This window comes from Eurytemora carolleeae, unplaced genomic scaffold (genome assembly GCF_000591075.1).
Source record: "Eurytemora carolleeae unplaced genomic scaffold, Eaff_2.0 scaffold569, whole genome shotgun sequence".
NCBI lineage: Eukaryota > Metazoa > Arthropoda > Copepoda > Calanoida > Temoridae > Eurytemora > Eurytemora carolleeae.
In genome coordinates, this window is record NW_019397440.1 from 78,073 (window position 1) to 93,822 (window position 15,750).

The 15,750-nt window shown below is 32.4% G+C and overlaps 1 protein-coding gene across 1 annotated transcript in view; it reads right to left on the reverse strand.

The window, feature by feature from the left end:
- The window catches only part of LOC111714305 (WD repeat-containing protein 47), a 49,419-nt gene that overhangs the window by 4,268 nt on the left and 29,401 nt on the right, over positions 1-15,750 (reverse strand). Inside the window, exons 10-22 of the mRNA XM_023489387.1 lie at positions 15,379-15,448; positions 14,101-14,205; positions 12,212-12,254; positions 11,697-11,794; positions 11,491-11,531; positions 10,182-10,239; positions 8,878-8,970; positions 7,174-7,298; positions 6,618-6,739; positions 4,703-4,766; positions 3,328-3,552; positions 3,107-3,223; positions 2,524-2,653 (exon numbers count right to left, since the gene is read on the reverse strand). Coding sequence (XP_023345155.1) covers positions 2,524-2,653; positions 3,107-3,223; positions 3,328-3,552; positions 4,703-4,766; positions 6,618-6,739; positions 7,174-7,298; positions 8,878-8,970; positions 10,182-10,239; positions 11,491-11,531; positions 11,697-11,794; positions 12,212-12,254; positions 14,101-14,205; positions 15,379-15,448 — 1,291 coding nt within the window. The remainder of the gene's footprint in view (positions 1-2,523; positions 2,654-3,106; positions 3,224-3,327; positions 3,553-4,702; positions 4,767-6,617; positions 6,740-7,173; positions 7,299-8,877; positions 8,971-10,181; positions 10,240-11,490; positions 11,532-11,696; positions 11,795-12,211; positions 12,255-14,100; positions 14,206-15,378; positions 15,449-15,750) is intronic.

Here is a 15,750-nt window from a genome sequence, read left to right on the forward strand (position 1 = left end):
TGAAGGGCCTGGCGTTGCCCGTGGAAAAAAAATAGAATTTGTTTAGCCTTTGTCACCCCTAGGCTTCCTATATGTTGTAAGCCTATTCGGTCAAGCCGTTTGGCCGGCCAGAGGGAATATATATACAAATGTCTTGTTTTATTTTATAGAAGATCTAGATGTAGGTTCAATTATAATATGAATAAATTCAAAATAGAAGTCAGCTGGACCTTATGTTATTAATTTGAGAGTAAAAGTTTTTGTTAAAAGTTTAATCAAAAGTTAAAAGTAAATCTTTTTAGTGGTAACTATATATATTATTATAATATATATATATAAAGTTGTAATCTCTGTTTGTCTGTTTATTTGTTTGTCCCATCATAACTCGTGAACCCCTTGACCAATTTGCCTCAATTTTTTATTGAAAACTCGGGAAAACCACGGGACTGTTCTTGGCTTCTTGCCAAAGTTTAGAATATAAAAGGTCGAAATTCTTTTTGTAAAAAATCGAATTCTGATTAACGTTATTTTTCCTAAAAACAGTGATCAAAGATTAATGATTTTACATTAAAAATGTTTAGACCCCAGCAAAAAAAAAAGAAAAACATGAGTTTGAAATTTTGAATTTCTAAGATGTTGTTAACATAGTCGTAACGACAATTTTGCGTCAAGTTGACCTTCTTATTTAGTTTGTATTGAAATTCATACAGGGTGTCCCACGAAACATGACAGTATGCAGAACTTGAATGTCGTCTTGATTTTTGATATAATTTGCTGCGTTTATTTGTCAATCTAATTTTAGTAGTAAATTTCTAGAGATAATAATCACAAAATTTCCCTTGTCCTGCCATTTCCAGAATGTGGTCTGCCTTTTTTGTGCTTTCAATATTGCCCGAGATATGAAGAATTTCGTTCAGATTTCGACAATTTTGCTTTTATTTAACAAAATTGAAATCTGCACCACTCTTTATATCTCCGGTAATATTGAAAGCACAAAAAACGCAGACCACTTTTTGGAAATGCCAGGGCTAGGGGAATTATGTGATAATTGTTTCAAGAATCATACATGTTACAGTAGATAGAAGACTAAATGTCACAAATAAATTCAAATACCAAAGACGACTTTCAAGTCGTCTTCCTATTGTCATGTTTCGTGGGACACCCTGTAGTTTTCATATATTTTTTTTCTTCTTTTCTAAAATAAATGTCCCTTCTCAGTCATCAAATTACTAATATCCTTTTTCATTTGAAATATGATCTTCCCTCTACATGTGATCTATCGTATCATTTTCTTTTATTTCTATTTATACTTTTATTATTATTTTCTTAAATTATATATTTTACTAAAAGTAAAAAGTAACTAGGACTCAGCCCTACAGGTGGACAGGTTCGAACAATCATTTTCTTTTGATGGGAGAGGTTAAAAAGTACACCTTCAAAAAGAGAGAATGCCGATTTCGTACATGTTAAAGATGTAGATTTTTACTTTTCTAAGAGAACTTACTTTTTAAAAGGCTCTTCTACGTAAATTCAAGGAACCCTCCATCAAGGATTACTGAGATATCCAAATTTGTCTGGCTAAAATTGATTTTAAGCGACCTACGTTTTTATGGTTCAGTAATTGATCAGTTAACAGAATTTAACACTTTATTAGATAGAAAAATCACCGATATCATATCATCCTCATAGTTTGTGTTCTTCTAAATAATAAAGCTCTTCGCTCATGTTTATATATTTGTAAATATGTTAGCTATTGCTGGCCAAACGGCTGGACCAAATTGGCTAAAATTTTTTAGGGAACTCATGGGTACCCTGGGGGTAACATAGGCTAAAAAAATCGAATTTCTTTCTCAGAAATCAAATTTTTTTCTTCAAAAATCAATTTTTTTTCAAAATTCGATTTTTTTTCTTTCACAATTCCATTTTTTTCTTTTACAGGCAAAGCCGGGCACTTCAGATGTTCTTCTAAATAATAAAGCTCTTCGCTCTATATATAATATATATATGTTTATATATATTTGTATGTATGTATTTATGTATGTTAGCTATTGCTGGCCAAACGGGCAATTTTTTTTCTTCAAAAATCAATTTTTTTTCAAAATTCGATTTTTTTTCTTTCACAATTCCATTTTTTTCTTTTACAGGCAAAGCCGGGCACTTCAGCTAGCTCATCCATAAAACCAATTATTCATTCAGTCACCATGCAGTACACAACAAAAGCTTAGTTTAAGGTGTGTTATTTATTTAGAGGTTTGAAGGGTACTATAGTAAATCCGACATGCCACTCCTTATATGAAGGGTCACTTGAATTGACTCTATAGTCCCTTTAAATGGATTTTTCAGATAAAATGAAAGGGGGTATGGCTGAAGCCTGAACATTTTAGGTATAACTTTGAAACAGTTTTATATCAAATTCTCGAAACAAGGATAGAACTAATTTTGGTCGCGATCATCTTCTAAAATGTCCAGGCTTCAGCCTATACCCCTTTTAATTTTACCTTTACAGTCCCTTTAAATTTGTTTAAGAGATTTGTAAAGGTTTACCTGACACTAGAAGGCGTCCTGATGGATCTACACAACATGACGCAACCGGTGATCCAGCTCCTTCATTTCCAAACTGAACCAGGTTTACACAGCCCCTTGTTCGAAGGTCCCAAAACCGAACAGTTCGATCCTAAATATAGCAAATGTAGAATTTTCGACTTAACAGAACTCAGAATTTTAAATATCACAGGTCTACGACATCGGGTTGCAAAAATATACGGACAAGAGCTTGTGACAAGAGCTCTTTTCCTTTGAACTTGACAATGTATACCCATTCCTATTGTCTTCTGAATTTTATATGATTTAGAATGTGTTGCTGATGTTAAGTACGTCAACTATTCAAAGGCGTTTTTTTCAACCAATTACCGTTCATAAGACGTTTGTTAATTTATGATCGTTCCAATATTTCTAAAAACGCGTTTTCATGCGTTTGTTAATTTTAAGAAAGGGAAATCCCGATCGTTCCTTTAAATAAATGACCGTTCTCCGTTAACGAAGTCACGGCCTTTAGAACTACTTCAAAGTAGTTTTAGATGTAATAAACTATTCTCCCCTCCAACACAGACCAGTTGAATAGGGTTACCTGAGATCCTGAGACGAATATTGGCCCCCCTGCCCAGGTGTAAAGGGATAAGATGTGTCCTGTATGTCCTGTTAAGGCCTGGAAAGGAGTAAATGTTTGACAATCTGTGACATAAACCTAAAAACTCAACAATATCAGCTTTTATCCCTAAAAGAAACAGTGATTGTACTTATATTGCTGTTATCAAAAAAAATTTAGTGAATAAAAACAGCTGACTGTTCCTTGCAGTCTCCAGCTCCGCCAGATAGAAGCAAAGACGACCCTCCAGAACCTTCTTCAACAAAACAGCAGTCCCGGACCGTTCCGTCGTGCATGGTAAGATCCTTCTCCCCGCCCTCTAGGCTGTTGGTCTCACTATTATACTTCATGAGCTTGACGGTCTTGTCGTTGCTGCCGGTGGCGAGGAGGTTCCCCTTGTAGGACCAGGACAGGCAGTATATAGATCCCTGGTAACCAAGGTTGTAAATAATTAATTGTATTTTTTTCTGTTTAAAAGGAAGTTATTACAAGTGTTCCTCCATATAAAGACGAACATGGCCGATTCACAATAGGAACTTTAAAATCTTTATCTAATCAATAATGTGGAAGATATTGTCGTTTTTCTGGGTTAAATAGTTTTTCATTATTCTAATTCCTACACATTCTTCTGTAGTAGCAGAGAACTTACAACTGAAAATAATCAGTTTGCTAAATAATAAATATTGATCATACTTGATCAGACAAAGGTTTTAAGGGTACCGATGTGAATCGGACATTGCCAACTTTGTATGGATGGTCACGTGAAATTATTAAAGGGAGTGTTTGCAAAAAGAAAGGATGACCGAAACAAAAATTATGCAGGTAAAGCACAGTTTCAATTAGTTTCTAAAGTTTTGTCCAAATAAATATGTAAATAAATTATTTGTTACCACAATAAGATAAATAAAGCAGCGTAGAAGAATATAAGACAAACAATGACAATAAATCAACTAAATTCTACAGTTACGTGTATGTACAACTCTAGATCTAATTTTAATGTAAACATTTCCATTAGTAGACAATTTTGCTCTTCTGGTCAATTCGGGAATAGAAATACAGCCATAACCGGAAAGAACCGGAATTTATTGACAATTAATCAGACGACTTTACATTTATATCTCTGGCAATTTTAAACGCACTATAAAGACAGACCACATTTTGGAATTGGCAGGACTATTCTGTTATAATCGTTTTATTAATCATATTTGTAAAATTAGATTGTAAAGTCGTCTGATTAATTATAGATCAATTTCAGGCCTTTCCGATTATGACTGTACCAAACCTTGCAATTCACTGCAGACTAGAAACATGTAAATCCAAGTCATAGAAAAAGCCAGGCGTATAAGAGGAAAAGCTTTTTTATGTCGTACTTTTATTGAAATATTAAAATATAACCAATCATGGGACGGAGTTCAGAACGAGAAGAGGGTCGGACCGGTACGAATTTAGTTGAGCATTCATAATCCCTAACATTCTGGGAAGGGTGTGGATTCTTAGCGACTGTTCACAAAATATCCAAAGCTGTCCTAATACGTCATAGTATACAGGTTAGTAAACATGATTGATAAAACCGGTTTCCTTGTGGTGTTTAGTTCGCTTAAAAAGTACAGTCGGCTGATGGGTCTCATGGTTTTCAGATATTCTAAACCAAACTCAGATTAACCATACATAAAACTTTATATATTTAGTAGTAAATTGGAGGCGGATCCGGATCCACCCTGAAAAAAATGGATTCAGATCTGGATCACGGTCATTGGTCATTTTCACATTTCTTTAAGATTAACTCATTTTTTTACAAAAGAAGCTTTTTAAAATTATTTTTCTTCTTGGTATGCTTATTTTATGCTAAATCATTTCAGAGATAAGGCAATTTTTTAAATATCTCTTTTAAACAAGGCTCAATCAATCAAAATATGAATGCTGTCAAAAAAATCATTATCTTAATCCAATCCTTTCCTATCCGGCCTATATCAACGATGAAGATATGTTTCTGTTCACCATGGAACAAAATCATCAGTATTGTCAACTCTTTAAAGTACGCGTAAACTACAGAGAAAAGGAGAATTGTGATTTCAATTTAATAATTTGATCGTCATTCATACTCCCCAGTTCGTGATTTTTTCACCAAAGAAGAAAGTTATATCTTATTCTAAAATTTACGTTCACGTTTCTAAAAATGTTTTTATTTCTCTAATCTTCTTTGAAAGTAACACACCAGAGAATTGATATATTAACCAGAAGAAGTTTAACTCTAATCTCCTTTAACTTTAGCTTTGCGAAAGAGTCTAGTCACTAAATGATGTGCTCAAATGTATTAGAATACATAGCACTGATCTAATAATAGAAATTTGTGAAAAAATTCTTGTAATAATGGTCTTATATCCTTAAATCGTGTATTTAACAACAATTATTTTTCAAAATCTTGAAAATCGTCATAATTTTACTACACGTGCAAATATATTTTTAATCTTATCTTTCATTTTCTAACCACATCAATATCTAATTAATCAAAAAAAAAATTTTGCGGCACTGGAATGACTTTGCGACCCCTTAACTCATACAGATTTGATTTTAAGCCACCAAGTAGTAAGACAAGTAAAACTTTTTTCTTGCAGTCTAATAAATAGTGCTCCAGAAAAAGTTATGTTTGAAAGTAAATAGTACGCCAGATTTTAAACTAAAATTAACAGAATTTTAGTTAAAATTGTTTTCATAACTTTAAGTAATTTGTATTTTAATAATAAAAAATATGAAGAACTATCAGGTACTTCGTATTCAACAAGAAAAAACACAATAGCAGTTTTGTTTCCAAATCGTTGTCCTGCCCTTTGTCTAGATTTTATCAGCCCGCAAGACTGTCTTGAGATGAACACCCTGACATTTCAAACTTTGCTCTCATCCATTAAAACTATATATATAACAGAATATCCAGGTGCACTCTTTAAAAAATGTGAAAAACTTGTTAAACAGTACAAACGTGAATACCAATCCTTTTTTCTTATCTTAATTTTTATGCTTTTTTCTCTTCTCATTGCCATGTCAAGGGAGAATGAACTTTTAATCTTTAATTGAAATGAACTTTACTTGTTCATCCTTTCCCTACATGGTTTGAAAAAAAAACAATTTGTTTATATGCAGGATTTTTTTAATTTCGATGCAGAACCGGGTCCGATCCTGGATTGACACTGGAAAAAATGGATCATGAACAATTCTTAAAGATTTAATGATTTTTTTTAAAACAAAGCAGAATTGTCCAATTACTTATTTTATGTTTTTTTCGCTTATTTTTATGCTTAAACTTTATGAACCATGTAGAGATCAGGAAATTTTAAAAATTTCAACAGTTCAGATTTGGAGTTTGAGAGTAAAAAAGTTTTTTTTTGCAGTTTTTAGTTGTTATTTTAACCCCTTGGATCCTGATCCAGATGCCAAAATATCGTTGATCCATCGGATCCGGATCCTAAGCACTGATATATTGGTTAATCTGCGTTGCCTTGATATATCCGGATATTCACAAATCCGCAAGGTTTTAGAATTAGATCCGACTGCGTAGACTAGACCCTCAGGATGGAACTCAGCACACCGTACAGCCTGCACATCCTCCAGGGTTACAACCTAGGGAGGGAGCAATCAGTTTGGTGTACATTTTTGGAAATTAATACATTGACCCCGCCCAATGATTCCAAAAAATTTCTTGTTGCTACTCTCAACTTAATCTTAATATTGACTCAAATCCCTATTTTAATAATATTAGAAGAAAAAAATTTAACATGCAATGGTTTTTTTAGTGGAGACTGGGAACTGGGGAGTGCTGGAGTGCTAAGTAGTAATTTTAAAAACTTAAAACTGTTAAGTGTTAACTGTGAAACCGACAATAAAAATACAATATAAAAAATCAAAATTTTCGATTCTACTTTGATCATGAATTTCACTGGGATATTGTTTATTAATATTTCAATATTCACTTCAATTAGCGAAATAAAATGACAATGTATTTTTTAGAAAACGGAAAAAAATGTCATTTTTTTTAATAAATAGATTATTCCAACCTTTACAAACTTTGGTTTTCCCATACTGAGAGCAGTGCTTAGTTCAGGGGTTAGCAGTTCAGTATTTCCCTTCGATCCGTCACTTGGTTCCTCCAGGGGAGGTTCTTTCACCTCGCCTTCAGATACTAAAACAGAACCAATAAGTGGGGCTTGCTTTTAAAGAAAATTCGAAGTCATATTAAAGTACCCGTCCACTTAAATCGTGATTCACAGACATAAGGTCAAACAACCTAGGGTCAAATGCAATTAACCGATTTACAAACACTACAACCTTTATCTAATCTAATCAATCTAGCATAGAAATCGTTTCATTTTGACAATTTTCTTTTTGTCTCGTAGACCAAATAATGACAAAGCTTTTAAGTGATCCCATTGTGAATTGACCTTTTCCAATGTATAGAAAAGAGAAGACGGTGAAAATTACATCTACAGTCCCTTTAAACATTAATTGAGCCGATTGAAATAGAAAAATTTATGTGTGTTTGTCGCTTAAAAGTATATTTAATTCTGCAAACATACTGGATATTATCTGACGTTCTTTTAAGAAAAACATCATATATTATTTCCGACAAAAAAATAAAATTAACGAAATAATAAGAATTTATAAACTTAAATTGCTTATTTTTCATTATGATTATAATCGTAAGAAAAAATAAATTCTAATTGAAAATGCAAGCATTGTGCCGTAAACAGCCAGAAAAATAAAATTCCAATTAAAATTACGAATAGGTCACGTAATAAAAATCTTCAAAGTTTTGTCGAAAAATAATATTAAAAAAAAATGGGGTTTATACTTTTCAGATGAATAGAAGAAACAAAAAACGATCTTAATCCAACTAGTCGTTGCGATTAATTCTTAATTTCTCAAATTTTAAATGTTCAAAACCGACACGGCAGAGGACTACAAATAAATCATATGACGAATATGACGAAGCATTTATGACGAAGTAAAGTCATTTTCCAGCTTTCGTTTTTTCGTGTTTAAAATCCTTTAATACTGCGCATTTTACTCAAAAAAAATTAATTCAATTATCTAAACTTTCAATACAAACTTTTTTGACAGTATATGTACAACAAAAAACTTAACATGTAATCTTCAGAGATATTTTTCCAATTTTTTTTATGGGGAGAGGGGGTTTATCAACTGACAAATACCCCCTCAAGCTCTTCATAATATTTTTATTCGAAAAAATCCTAATCTTTTGTTGGAGAATAGTTTTTCAAAAATTTAGGATCCTGACTCTGGATCCGCCATGAAAAAAAGATTATCCTGATTTGAACATTTCTTAAAAATTTAACCATAACAAAATTTCAATTTGTTTTTCTCTTTTGATTAGTTTTTTTCTGAAACTTGAGGGACGCTTCGGAGATTAATAAGTTCTCTCAGACTTCCCAAGTGTCAAGTTCCCAAGTGACAACTTCCCAAAGGTCAAGTTAGGCCGTCTGAGGCGCCGCAGGCTGCAATGGGGGGGGGGAACGCTGCGACTAGGATGATGGAAGGGTCCGAGCGCTGCAACCAGAACAAACTAGAGACCGATCGCTGGGGCAAGGACAGACTTGAATATTTGTCACTTTGGTACCCTTGGCTTAAAGTACCGCTTGGTAAAATGCCTATGGGAAAGTACCTAATATTTAAAATAACTATACATTTTAAAAATAACTATACATTTAAAATAACTATACATTTAAAATAACCATACATACCTGTTGATGGTTCTTCTAGTATGGTAGTTGGTGTAATTGTTAGATCTCGTTCTTTAAACAGCTGATCTACCGACGTGTCCATCAATTTTTTCCCTAAAATAATTTACAGAATGTTTAACCATATTCGAAATCTTCGATATCTTTAGAGATGATAAATACCATCCCGTTTTGCTAAGTTTTCGTCAAAAAGTCACAAAATTTTATTGGTAGGGACTTACGGCGTAACTTCAAGTGATCCTCTATTGGTAGGGACTTACGGCGTAATTTCAAGTGATCCTCTATTTGTGAATTGCGTGTCAAATTCACAACAGTAACCATTACACCTTTGACCGTTCAAGAATGACAGACGTATAAATCCATAGAAACGCTTGTAACTGTTGAACGCTTTGTTTGCAAGTCTCAGAAAATGAACATTAACATTTGAATTTAAAGAAAAACCGAGTTAGACATTTGGAATGCATTAGAATCATAATATATGTAACGTCAACTGAGCATGGTGAGTAATTTACACTGTACGCTAGCGTACACTCCAGTTTGTTCTGTTCTTTGTCCTATAGGCTCAGTTTAAGGTTTCAAGGATACCATTGTAAATCAGGCATTCCCCTAACACTCAACGAAGCTATCTGTGCAGTTCTCCAGTAATTTGCAGTACACTGACATAAGATACACGTTTCATACTACTTTCTTTATATATAAAATGTTTGATTCTTTATTCAGAAGCTTTGATTTCTTTTCTTAATAGATGACAATCGAGTAAGTATTTATATGAAATCATTATAAAAATATATATTGAATATAGATTATCCTTAAAAAAAATATGTATATATGATAATTTCGTAAATATTGGTTTTTTTTTCAGTTGAACTCATGATTAAGAAAATTAAGAAAAAATAAGAATTAAAGAAGAATAAATGTGATCTTAAGAGTAGTTCGAAATCATTCAAATTCAATAACAAAATCCTATTACAATAAAAGGGTTACATCTTTGCATGTATGAGGATCCCTTGAAACTAGGGTTACACTACCTTTAAAGGTGACAGTTAAAAGTAACGAAAAAAACATCCATATTCAATTCTCTGAATATTATGTTAGTAGAATTTATTTTGGGAAATAAAATATAAATCTATATAATAAAACTCTTCGTTCATATATATATATTTATATGTTAGCTATAGCTGGCCAAACGGCTGCACCAAATTGGCTGAAATTTTTTCAGATAAAAATATTTTTTTTTATTTTTTTCCACAGGTAACGCCGGGCCATTCAGCTAGTTATAAATATAAATATAAATCTAAAAATAATACCTGTAAGATGAAAACTTGCTAAACTTCTTGTCATATCATGAACACCTCCTTTAGGCTCCTGAAAATAAAACCATTGAAAAATAAACTTATTTAAACAACTTTATTAACAAGAGATCAAGTCTAATTGCCACGCATCCACTGCCCCTTTAGTAAAAGTAAATTGAATCTATATAAAGCATAAAGTCGGACCACGTCAACCTTGTTGCATCAGCTAGTCCTGTCCACAAAGCTAGGTAAAGTACAATTACTAGGACCGGAAAGGTTGACCCGGCTCGGAAATTCAAATGTACTACGGCTTTCCGTGTTGCAGTTGTCGTCGTTGTTCCTTCTCATATTCTGAGTCTTTGCCACAAACTTAAATTTTCTGGCCCCTAAATCTCTTGGCAACATCAGAGTTTGTGACAAATGGCTCAAATCATGGATTTTGTAATTTCGTTTATAGAGAGGCATGTCCGATTCACAACGGTATCCTTAAAACCTTTTTCCGGACAACAATGTGGGAGATACCCTCATTGGTTTAGCTGAAGATTGAGTGCAGTGCACGGAGGCTCGAGGTTACAGTGTACACTGTACACTCCGTGCTAGTGTACACTAGCGCGGTCGCCGGTTTTTTGCACTTCGCTGTATAAAAAAGAATATCTACGAACTCCTTGATCGAACAAAAGTTTAAAGGGTAACGTTGTAAATCGGACACACCACTCAGCACTCTATAAATGGAAGGTTATTTGATATTACCAAAGAGAATAGAATATATATTAGAGAGGAATTTACTAGAAAAAAGTGTAAAACGGCCATTTTGTTGCACTGTTTCCATACTGCAGGTGTACTTCACATATTTGCGCTATATAACCTTTTGGGCCCTGGAACATCATTTTAAAGAAAATCTAAACTTAATATTGAAAGAAAACCAAATTATGAAATAGGCTGGTTTCATAATTGACCAATGATCATTTTACATAGACTCTATGCCTTTCACTTTACAAACGATAATTTTCCGTTATAACTATAAATCAATTGATGTTTTTTATTCACCTAATTCATTTTATAAAGTATATTTAACAGTTTTAAAAAATTCGAAATTGAAATGGATAGTCTCGGGAACATACTGTATTAATGTACTCTACTGCATATAATTTGTGAACATTTACATGATTTGTACACTTTGAACTCCCTTTCAGGCTGAAAGGGACTGACAAAATTCATACCGAGAGATTGTCTAAATTCCCCTCTAATATATATTCTATTCTCTTTGGATATTACGCTTACAATCCATTTATCTTGTAAAAATTTAAATGAAAAAAATTCTCACCTGCTTTCCAAGCATAAGAGACAGACTTTTGGTCATCACATCTAAAATTATATTTATTAAAAACAATTAAACGGAATGAAAGGGTTTTAAGTTTAATGACTTAACTTTTTGACCTATAAATTATCAGATCGTGAAAAAAAAATAAGTTCACCTTTTTTAAAGATTTATTTTATAAACCTGCGCGCCCTGCATGAAATATTAATAACCTTGAGATTTTAGTTTGGCTGGTGGCATAGCTGAGTGTGGAAACATATTTGATCGAATGGGAGTAACTAGAATATGTTCGGTCCATGATGTCTCTAAAAAGTAGTTTTTTTTTTTAAATTTTTATTTTCAACAACCAAGATTTCGATGATGTCTTTGAGATTTAGAAAATTTGTTGTCAGAACTTGACTTAAAGAAAAGTTACAATAAAGACTGAAGTTAGATTAAACGAAGGAATTGATTCCTTGTCACCAATTCGTTCATCCCTTAATCTTTGAAACCCAATGTTGTAGACCTTAAACATTTCAAATTATTCTTTCAGATCAATCAATCTAATTTTGAAATATCAAAGGTTTACATCATCAGGATGCAATAATTTAATTGAACAGTTGAGGTTGTGACAAAGCCTCAATTCCTTTCCTTTTCAGAACTTGATTTCAAGAAAAGTTACAAAAAGACTTAAATTTAAATTAAACAAATTTGTGGAGAGTATGGGGGAGATGGGGGAGGGGAAAAGTGAGATTTCTGCAAACGTTCTATATCTACGTTCAAACTTTTCTATAAATTCCAGAAAACTTTGTTTAAAAATAGAGGAAAGTTTAATATCAAAGTGATTGTTATTTTATTTGGATAATGAGTATATCATTTTTTTAACCCCTCCCCCCCCTTTTTGAAAATCAGTTTTTCTCCCAAGAAGTTAAATATACTCTCTTTAGGGTTTTATTTGCTGAATTGAGGAAAACAAGTGAATGTTCGGGTTAAAATCAAAAAGAAAGAAAAAAAGTTGCCTTTTGATGCCCGAGGGGGGGGGGTAATTCTGAAAAACATATACCCCTGTCTTCACCGAAAAATGAGCACAGTGATACAAAAGATACAAGCTCTCATGCAAATATTGATGAAACTTTTGCTAATTATTTCCTGAAAAATAAAGCCAAAACAAGTGCTTAAGAGTTCTTAAATGTACATGTCTAAAGCCATAAAAAGTATAATTAATTATAGTTGTAGAATCAAAAGCAAATACTTTGCGTCACTGATGCATTTATGAATATCTGACTGAATCGCTGCATGCCAATAATTCAGTAATTTGTCTGTAGCAGTTTTTCTAAAATTACTTTTACTGGATATTTTTTGTCAAATCGCTTTTCCATGATATTGGAATGTTAAACTTTGCTGTAATGTGTTTAAGAAGCCTGATTAGATATTGAAAACTAAAATGATAAAAAGGATTTATGAATGATTTCAATTTTACAATTAAAAAAGATAAACACAAACAAATAGACAACAAATTCTTTCCAGAAAAAAATCATGAAGGTTTCAAATTTCAAGGAATTATTTAGAAGAATTATAAATCAATATGATATCATAATAAATTTACAAGCTATATGCTGTCTATTTTTTCACATTAAGACTAAATTTTTATATGAATATTCACTAATAATGCATTGATGAGGTCAATATCTTTTTTATTATTAAAACCATTATTCCTTCACTTAATATTGTACTTTTATAATATCTTTAAATAAATATTTTGAGTTGCTATTCTTCAACTTAAATATCTCGTTGCATAAGAATTGATGAATAAGGAAGGATTAGAAACTAAAATTAAGTTAGTATTATTCGTGTCTCGAGGAGTACACTCTAAATTACGAATATAAAAAATCGCTTATTTGGCAGCAAAAGTTGGATGGGACTAGTATCCTTATATCTTCGCAAACTGATTTGGTAGATCTTTGATATTTCAAAATGTTTGGTAGACCTTTGATATTTCAAAATGATTTGGTAGACCTTTTTATATTTCTAAATGATTTGGTAGATCTTTGATATTTCAAAATGATTTGGTAGACCTTTGATATTTCAAACTGATTTGATAGACCTTTGATATTTACAATGAATAGTTGAATTCGTCCAAATGTGGAAGATAGAATTGTTAGACTTGGAGCAAGTTTTAACTTCTTTGATCAATTAATATAAAACAATGCATCTGTAGTGTACAGTGGAGAAGTGTAGGTTTTTTTTTCTTTTTTTCATTATACAGTGATAACCAGCAAACAATGGAATGGGAAGAAGACATTAAAGGAATATTTAAGGGTATTTTTTGTTACAAAGCACATTGTTTTACTAGCCACAAATTAAATCACAAATATAGTAAAATGGGTCTATTTGCATTGCACAATTGCTGTGTTTCGTGTTACTTGAACTTTTTAAAGCCATAACTTGATTCTAAAAGTTGTCTTTTTATTTCAGAGTGTTCTGGTTATCACTCTAGGGACTGGCAATAAAAACATATGTCATTTATCATTGACTGGTCCACAGCGGAAGATCTAAATCAAAGATTAATCACTTGTGGCACTTAAATTTTGAAACCTCTGTAAAAAAGAAGGAATTTGATTTTTTTCTGGTGTTCCTGTTCGAATGGGCACGAGAATGTATCTGGAGGGATAGATTGTAACCAGGAGAGAAGGGATAGATCGCTGTCGTTAAACTCACTGGAACTCAGCACATTCGTAAACTCTGAACACCAGATATATATTGACAAGTGGTTTATGTGCAATATGAGATATAAAGTGAAGACTACGGTTTATTACTCCCGTGGCCGAATTTAAAGAATTTGAGCGGCGGTTTAAATTTAAGCCGCGGCTTAAGTATGGTTGGTTCCACTTAAAATTGTATCAAATGTTTCAAGACTTAAGCCGGCGCTTAATTTAAACCGGGTTTTGGCAGATTTAAACCACGGCTCAAATTCTTTAAATTCCATCTCAGACCGACTTTCTCACAGGCATATTGTACAGAGATGAAAACTTTAGAATAGGATACCATTAATACCGATTACTAATCTCTGTATCCACTGTGGACACTTTTGATTTTCTTCTTAACCGTCTCTTTGGATATCCCTGTTCCAACCAATTAGGGTTCTCCCATTGATTGCGCGCAAAATTTCTAGGCCTCTGATTGGCTGTTCGGTTTCTACAATCGACACTTTGATTGGTTACATTTGAAACAATTTCCTTGATATTACTGTAATATTAAATTAATATACAGATTAATAGAAAAAGGAGATCAAGCATTTATCTCTATATTAAAAATTCTTTAGTTTTTATCTCGTAATTATGCAAACAGACTATAGACGGTAGACCGGTACAGTACGGCAGACCGGTACAGTACGGTAGACCAGTACAGTACGGTAGACCGGTACAGTACAGTAGACCGGTACAGTACGGTAGACCGGTACAGTACGGTAGACCGGTACAGTACGGTAAACCGGTACAGTACGCAAAATAAATTATCCCTTCTTCGGAGATTAATCTATGTAACGTATCATACACATTTCATTGGGCTTACTGTACCCGCCTTATATAGTCTGTATTTGTACTTTACAGTGTACAACTAGCTCTAGCTGATTAATAGGATTTATTAGGAGACATGACTTGTTATGTAACTAGACCTTTAGATTTCAGAAAATATTTTGATTTTATATTAAAAGCTTGTAATTGTCAAATATTTTAAAATTAAAATTGTTTATTTTAAAAATAATTAAAATTGTCAGTCTGACAAACTCCTCAAATGTTGGCAAAATATTTAGAAGGACTTCTGTTTAACGTCATCAGCTGTTAGTGAGTGTAAAGTGACCTAATTTTTTAAATTAAAAATATACAAATAAATGTTTGAACATATATCTGAACTATCCTATGCTGTTGTTTCTTGATTGTGTTGCTTTCTGTTGACAAAAATCTACACAGCTCTCATAGAGAATCCCCTGAATTTTTTTTATCATTATTATTTAATTTAAATATTATCTATAAAATAAAGCAATAATCAGAGAAACTTTTTAGCTAAATATATATATACTAGAAATTCAAGGCGCTTCGCGCCCTTCTTTCTAGCCTTAGAGGGCGCTTCGCGCCCATCTTCTAAATTAATTGTAAACATGTTCTCTTTGTGTACATCGTAAAACTAAACAAAAATAATTCGCGGATTTTTACAAAAAATTTCGCGGATTTTCAAAATTTTAAAAAATTTAATGACGATCGAATTTTGATAGAGACAAATATTTGAAAT